This window comes from Etheostoma cragini, chromosome 20 (genome assembly GCF_013103735.1).
Source record: "Etheostoma cragini isolate CJK2018 chromosome 20, CSU_Ecrag_1.0, whole genome shotgun sequence".
Classification (NCBI taxonomy): Eukaryota; Metazoa; Chordata; class Actinopteri; order Perciformes; family Percidae; genus Etheostoma; species Etheostoma cragini.
In genome coordinates, this window is record NC_048426.1 from 5681229 (window position 1) to 5689427 (window position 8199).

General features: G+C 42.7%; 1 protein-coding gene across 3 annotated transcripts in view; it reads right to left on the reverse strand.

Moving 5' to 3' along the window:
* actn1 (actinin, alpha 1) overlaps positions 1-8199 on the reverse strand; it is a 61793-nt gene that overhangs the window by 3531 nt on the left and 50063 nt on the right. For 2 of the 3 annotated variants that reach the window (XM_034857581.1, XM_034857580.1), the window contains exons 13-18: positions 7583-7691; positions 7025-7165; positions 6193-6375; positions 5259-5393; positions 3596-3775; positions 2541-2687 (exon numbers count right to left, since the gene is read on the reverse strand). In XM_034857581.1, the coding sequence (XP_034713472.1) occupies positions 2541-2687; positions 3596-3775; positions 5259-5393; positions 6193-6375; positions 7025-7165; positions 7583-7691 (895 nt within the window). Of the gene's footprint in view, positions 1-1429; positions 1690-2540; positions 2688-3595; positions 3776-5258; positions 5394-6192; positions 6376-7024; positions 7166-7582; positions 7692-8199 lie in introns of those variants that run through there. The other variant, XM_034857582.1, reaches the window with a different exon arrangement.

Sequence of the window (8199 nt, forward strand, 5' to 3'; positions counted from 1 at the left end):
GGGTGGGGGGGGGTGAAGGGAGAGGGCCATGCACGAGATAGAGAACAGAGAACACAGTGCATATTGATTAGGATGTGGTAGGTGAACACACGGTGGCAGCAGTGCTGCCATGCTAGGCAAGGCATTCAGAGGCGTTAATGTGCAGTGCAGGCAGACTACAGGGCCCTGCGGTGGGGTTACTCATATCGCCCGTGGCACATGGTACTGTACATCACAATATAGGCTCTTCTGAGAAGAGCATCAGCAATGCAAAATGCTACATTAAAACACTTTAAACAGTTACAATCACATTCATTTTCCCATATACTCCTGACGTAGATCTAAAAACTCGTACGTACGCTGGGCTGCAACTAACAATTTGTTTTCATTATCGATTCATCTATTGAATGTTTTCTCTCTAGTTCTTTTTTAGTTGTTTGGTCTATTAGAGGTCGGCAAATGGCAAAAGACATGTTCATCACAAGCTTCCAGAGCCTACGGCGTGATTTATGGTTGTGCGGAGGGGCGTCGCAGAGCTTTGGCCGTGGCCTTCCCGGGGAGCGGCGTGCGCCGCGGCGATGCATGTCAGGCTACAGCATAGGTACGGGTGTGTATGTGTTTAGGTAGCAAGGGTGTAGATTTTACGCAGAAGTGTAAATCAAGTGTTCGTCCTAAAGTGTCTCAATTTGTTTGACCAAAACTTAAACATGATCAGTTTATACCATACAGGACTAAGAAAAGCAGAGAATTTACACTAGAGAAGCTAAACCCAGTCGTGTGTTTGCCATTTTTCCTTAAAATTACTCGTGCAGTTTCAGAACAACTCGCATTAAGCAACTAATCCTGTTAGCTCTGCTAAAGTTTATTTTCACTGTGGATTAAGGTGTTGTTTAGTTTCTTTAGATTATTAAACTGATTAAGTCAGTTTCTGAAATGGTGATATAATGAATGATAAGCACCATCTCAATTCCTTACTGTAGATCCAAATGAGATCTTTTGTTAACAAGATTCCATTTGCACTAATGTATTTAACACATATCCTATCATTTAAAAAAAAAGAAAGACGAAGCCAAACTCGACATTCCTAATGAATTATGAAACAAAAGCTGAAGTTCAGGTCCACAGTTGGCTTCCTGTAGGCTCCGATCCTCAACCTCACCTATGGATTAACATATGGCCAGCTCTGTATAAATGGATGAGGTAATGGCGGAGTCAGCAGGAGAGCTGGGGTGCGAAGGAGGAGGGGGGGAGGGAGCGAAATAAAAACTCGTCCATGTTCTGACACGGGGAGCCCCGGTGTAAACACTGGGTTCTGGAGGACGGGGGGGGGGGAGAAAGCCGGTTTCATAGAAACAGCCTTCAATTAAAAGATTGTCAATTTCCATTCTACATGCTCTGTATTTCTTGTCTTATTTAACGCAGACATTCTTGTATTTCCCAATAACAGATGTCAGCTGCTGCATGAGGCTGAGCTGGCGTTCATTTGCCTTCATATGCCTCATCGCCCCCGAGCTTCTACAGACGAATGAGGTGGGACTGAACTGTAAGTCTCTTTTCAACCAAGCGGTAAGGGTCAACGGACAGCCTGATGCATCACACACACACACACACACACACTTAAAGGGTCAGTAAAGGGTTGCCGTTAGCCACCTCGGGCTGACATGACAGTGACATGTTCTCACCTCAACTTCTTTGCCTTGTTGATGCGGTCTAAATGTATAAAAGACAAATCGGTGACTCCACATGCCAGAAGTTAGTTATATATATTATTTAAAGCAGACGTTTGACACTTGAAGAAGTACACCTATTCACTTTTTTGCTGAAAGTTAGATGAGAAGAGGGCGTGGATCTTCTCGTTCACGCTTGGCAAGAAAGTGAATCAACATCTAACTATAAATCAAGGAATCTCTGTGTGTGTGAGTGTGTGTGTGTGTGCGCGCAGCGGAGTCGGGGAGTCGGAGAGCCTACAAGCCCGTGTACAGCAGCAAGGGCGGGATCAAAAACAGAACTAGCAACAAATCTAGCAACGTTTCTTCTAGTCAGTGTTGTGCCTGGAGAGACCGAGGTCTGCAACATCTCTCTCTCTCTCTCTCTCTCTCTCTCTCTCTCTCTCTCTCTCTCTCTCATATATATAGGATCTCTCTCTCCCTCTCTCTCTCTCTCTCTCTCTCTCTCTCATATATAGGATCTGTGCGGTTGTGCAGGAGGAAGAGTGAGAAAGACGTTCTATCGCTTCTAACCTCTCTGTGGGATGATATTTTACGTAGTAACTGCGTACAGCCAAACTCACAGCACAGCTGTTGTCTTTAACTTGTGTTTTGGGGAATCTTTTTTGGTGTTTATGAAATCATAAGTTCAGCAGTGCAAAAAGAAAAAGAAAAAAACATAAACTGGGAACGTTCCAAATAGACTCCAAACGGGCACTGCACTAGTGTTCCCTAAATGTCGAACTAGTCCTTCAGCAACATGGAACCTTTTTCTGTTTCTCACTATGAAGTGAAAGAGCAGCGTAGCACCGACAGCGCCTCTCCTCGCCACCGGGACCTCGTTTGAGTACTGACCCTGTCGAAGTGGTTGAAGGAAGCGCGGTACTCGTTCAGCTGCTCCTGGCTGATGCCCTTGGCGTCCCGCGTCAAGACCTGGTTCTCGATTTCGTTGATGGTGCGGGCGATGGTGGTGAGTAGCTGCTCCCAGCCCACGCGGATGTGCTGCAGGTGGCAGAGAGAGAGAGAGAGAGACACAGAGAGACAGAGAGAGAGAGGAAGTTAAAGGAAGAGAGATGGAGAGTAAAAGAGTCTCAGAGGCAGTGGTTTTTAGCAGTTAATGGTTTGAAAAAAAATGATTTTTTAAATGTAATCAGCTTGGAGGATCATCAACTGCATCAGCACAACACCCCGACCACCCTCTCCCCCCCAACCTGGTCCAACAGAGGAGCCCCTTCTCTAAGAGGCTCCGACAGCTTTGATATCGCAGGCAATGCAACGCTTTAACACTTCATCACTGGGTGGTAGATAAGACTCAGACATCATTACTGCAGTAAGTGCAACCTGCCCAATAGGTTTATCTACATCTTTATCACTACTAGTTAAGTAGTTGTACATTTTTATTCCCACTTTGTATATATTTTAAATATTTGTTCTTGTATTCTATCCTACTATTATTTCATATCTATTGTATCCATGTATATTCTCTATGTGTGCGGTGTGTCTGATATTTTGCTGCTGTAACACTGGAATACATACACACTTACATTATAGCGTTGACAATGGGTCAGTTGCTGTGCAGAGCTTCAATAACAAGATGAATCTGAATCATTGGCCAATGAAAAGAATTTGGCAGGCGGGGGTTCATAGTTTTCCAGCACTTCCACAAAAAGTTTAGCACACTGGATGGTAAAGTGCAACGTCAGGAAGGTTCCCTATTAAAGTCTTTCCTGTCTCAACATCCTGCCGCCCTTTGCTTTGTTCTCTGTGGCAAACCACAACCATCGGACACTAGCGCGACATTTAGCAACGCAAGGAAAGTGTTTGCCGTGTCCAGCCAGATGACTGTGTCAACAATCCCAGTCTTTTCTCGGTTATGTCTGGTGATTAAAGAGCGTGTGCAGGGGGGTTACCTCCATGGTGTAGTTGGTGTGCTTGTTGTCGAAGATGAGCGCTTCCTGAATGAGCTGGTGGTCTCCCTCCAGCTGGTTGATCTTTGGCTTGTAGTTGACGATGCTCTTCTCGTACTGGCGGAGGTGCGTCAGCTGGTCCTCCAGGGTGCCGTGCATCTCGATCGAGATGCGGCCAATCTCCTGCACACACACACGTTTAACAAGAATGAGTCATTGCATAGTGAAGGACATGAACAGTATATACACAAATGACCCCCTGCCTGGTATTTATCAGTTAACCTTACACTACACTGTCATACAGACACATAGTGTCGAATCTCAGGACACTTTACAGAGAGTAGCTCTACACTAGGGCTGGGCGATATGGAGAAAATCACATGTCACAATATTTATGACCAAATGCCATTCGTCGATGTTGATATTACAACCATATTGTAGGGTTGACTGTTGGTGCTTCCACAACATATATACACAATGAGATTTCAGATAAATAATCATCAATGATGTTTATACAATTTCTAAAGTGGTTAAATAAATAATAACCAAAAAAATACTTTCAGGCAAGTTCAGAAAATGACATAACTTTACTTTAATGCAGCCTTTCAAACCAGGGAAAGACAACACTAACAGTGAGCCGTTTTACGATGTTACGATATCCAAAATTGATGACGATATCAATTCTCATATCACATTCATTTGATAGAATTTACAGAGACCTTATATTCCCCACTGTAACAATTAACAGCCGGTTTTCACATAGCTTAATATAATTTCCTGGACCCATCAGTGACCACATGAGATGAATATTAAAATGGAGTCGGAAAGTCTGACCACTTCTGAGACTTGGACTGGTAAGCTGAAGACTAAAACAGAAAAATACTTTGCACATCTATAACTTGAGGCAGGTGCGTCGGAAGTGGTGCCAAGAAGCTCAAAAGTTGCAAAGAAACTCCCGCACACTGTCCCCCATGTGTCTAACAGAACTAACTGTAACAGCTGGCGACCTCTCCGTACTGGACCCTCCTCAGGCCAATGATGCGACACACTGAGAATGCCAGCTATTACATTTATTTTTGCAAGTTAGACAGTGTGCGGAAGTTTCTTTGCAAAGTTTAACCCTCATGTTGTCCTCGGGTCAAAGTGACCCGTTTTTATATATCAGTGTTCTTTTTAATTACCCAAAATAACATGATCAATTCCACACAACGCTCTTTGGCAAATCTCTACTTGTGTCTTATGTGTCTTATTCCATATTATAGCATTTGGAGAGACAAAATTGAAGTGGTTTTGAAATAGTATTGAGTAAAAATGGACATATTCCAGTCTTTGATTATTCATCGACATATTTTCCTTTAATGTTAGTCTAAATAATTCCTAATTTCTGCTTTTCTAACTCAAACATTAGGGATAATTTATTAAAAAATTAGGTTTATTGATGATAAATTTTGAAAAATTACATCAACAAAAAAGGGACAAAACTGTAAGAAAAAGTTAAAAACATTGATTAAAAAGCGTCAACTAAAGTGTTGACTTTCAATTTTGACGAGAAGACAACACGAGGATTAAGACTAAAAACATAGAAATGCACTGAAACTGCAGACAGGTTGCACTGGCCACCTCGTAACGGGGTCATTTTTGCATGACGGCGTTTGCTCGCACTGACCTCCATCTTGTTCTGGATCCAGGGCCCGATGACGTTGGCCTGGTTGGCAAACTGTCGGCGCAGACGCTCGTTGTTCTGCTGCCGGGCGTGTTCCTCGATCAGAGCCTGGTCGCGCTGCGGCACCAGCTGCCGGACCTACAGCAGGCGGGAGAGCCAAATGGGATGTTCACATTAACGTGATGCTGATAAAGACGGGAGAATGAACCTTCGAACCGACAGAAAACTGTGGATTTTGTTTCTACTTCTGCCATTTTCCACGATGATGAAGGGCTCTTAAACATAAACTCACATCGACATGAGTGCACAGAGTGACTTGAACTCGGACATATTCAAAATGTATTCATGTATTATACTTATCAGTGGGCATTGTCCTTAATAAATTAACAAACCTGAAATAAATAAAATCCATAAACCCATGACAGAGACGACTTCCTAGCTGGGCCAAATTTGGGATTTTCAGTTAAACGTAAAGGCTGCAACACCTTAAAGAGGGTATGAGATATGAGTAAAAGGGCTCATATTATACTTTTTGGCTTTTTCAATTCAATTAAATTTCAATTAAATTTTATTTATATAGTGCCAAATCCCAACAACAGTTATCTCATTGCGCTTTTCATAAAAGAAGAGCAGGTCTAGACCGTCCCTCCCCCCCACTAAGGGACTTGCACTGTTCACCAACTGCTCCAAACAGCTCCATTGTAGTCCAGCCTTTACTTCAGAGACAATAGTGCATCACTTTGTGCAGTACAACAAAAACATGGTGTTTTTGATAAACCTCTAAATACAATTATGAGCGTTAGATGAGAAAATCAATCCCACGGGTGTCTGTGTATAACAACTGTGCAGACATGGAACTACAGGATTAGATCTTCCTTGAATAAATGAAAGCCATCGTGACGTTGGTATTTCCGAGCTCGTGATTGACTTGCGTTACCTTGTCCCATTTGGCGTTGATCTCCTGTGGGTTGATGGTGGTGTAGGGGTTGGTGCCAGCCATATTCACATGGTAGGTCTGCACGATCTTGGCAATCTCGTTGTGGATGCCCAGGATGGCCTGGCGCTCTTTGTCCGCGTCTGGCAGCGTGGCTTTGAACTGCTCGTGGGCTGTGCTCAATCCCTAAGACCCAACACAAATACAGAGAATGATAATCTAAAGCAACATTAAAAGGCTTCTTTTTTTTTTTTTAACAACTAAAGGAGAAAATGACTTGAAACTATATTATTTATTTAAAAATCAGAAGGACAACGGTTGATTTCACAGTGTGCAAATCTCAGGATAATATACACCAAAGAAAACAACAACATACTACTATACAGCAGTGATACTGTGCACAGATGATATTTCACTAAATGTTTTAGCTTGGTTCTGGGAATGTTATTCTTTAGGTGGTCGCATTTACTGTACATGTTCTAGTTATTCCATTGTTTCATGTGTTCATGCCATGGTCACACATTTATGATATATGTTTTATATTTACAGTTCTTATTACATACTTTACTATTACTATACTGTAAACCTACAGTATGTTGTCTTGGTTTCCACTCTTATATCGGTCCAGTACATGTAACAAACTGCTAAGGTTAGCTTAGCATGAACAGGGATAACCAGCTAACAAGGCTCTGTCCAAAGCCGTGCAAAGCAAACAACCCGAAATTGAGTAAAATCTTCTGTTTTTTTTGTTCAGAACCCTACATTGTTCACATTCTGCATGGAACTGCTTTTAATAATGTGATGGTTAATGGCGGCTGGTCCTGTCCGTGCTCACCTGGATTTCTTCGATGGTGTGGACGATAAAGGTGTCCTGCAGATCCTCCATGGCGCCCTCCATCCAGTTGTTGAACGGAGCCGCTCTTTTGGCAAACTCGAGGTACAGTTGGTCAATGGTTTCCAGCAGCTTCTCAGTTCTCTGTTGAGCAGTAAAAGAAACGAGGTTCACACACCCAATCACAGGCCTTTTTAAAAGGGCCCTCCAAAGTCTAGTTGTGAAGCGTCGTTTTATTCATAGCATCTTCCAGAGAACTGGGGCATATAGTGATGGATTTGGGGGGGATGGTCATGCTGTATCTTCACAAATAAATCTCAAATCTCCAAACTTAAAAGGACCTTCAAGGCCAGCGGGAATCCTGAAAATCAAATCTCCTCACAGCCTCTCGCTGCGAGCGAGAACACTTTCATCTCTAAATGTGTCATTATTTCTGCTCTGACCAGCACCAAGAAGAAAGGGGGAAACTTACAAAAACAGGGCTACAAAAGGGATTTTAGAAGTTAGAAACTCTCCAATAACTCGTTGATCCGCCCCGGTCTCTTTCTAAGTTGGTCTCACCTGCAGAGCCTCGCTGCGTTTCTGGGTCAGGGCTCCCAGGGCGTCCCACTGGTCACAGATCCGCTGGCAGCGAGCGTTCACACTGGGGGAGTCGTAGTAGTCCAGCTCACTGGAGCACAAACACACCGAGGAACAAGCCGTAGCTTCATTAGCATTACCTGCATCCTCGCAGCTTCCATTAACACTTCATTTTACCTAACCCTATGAACTCTGGAGTAGATACAGTCCCCCAGTGCCTACATTGGTATTTTCATCACATTAAAAAAAATAAAAATAACAACGTAGACATCTTCAAATGCACCATATCCCTAAAATCAGAACAATCTAAGCTGTAAGGTTATGTAAGTGAATAAACCATAAGAATTGAAGTATTGAAATTGTGTCATAAATAACAGAAAATTTAAACGGATATGTGTTTTCATCGAATTTCACTAACTAAAAGACACAAAACACTGGTCCAAAAGATTTCTAAATTTAGAAACATGAACAAGAGATTTCTCAACTCTGTAAATGTTTTTGTGTTCGAGATATGCTCATTCTTTATCCTCCTGAGACCCAGCCCATTTATTTATGTCCATTGTAGTGGACTTTGGAATTTCATCCCTCTCCTTGGATTC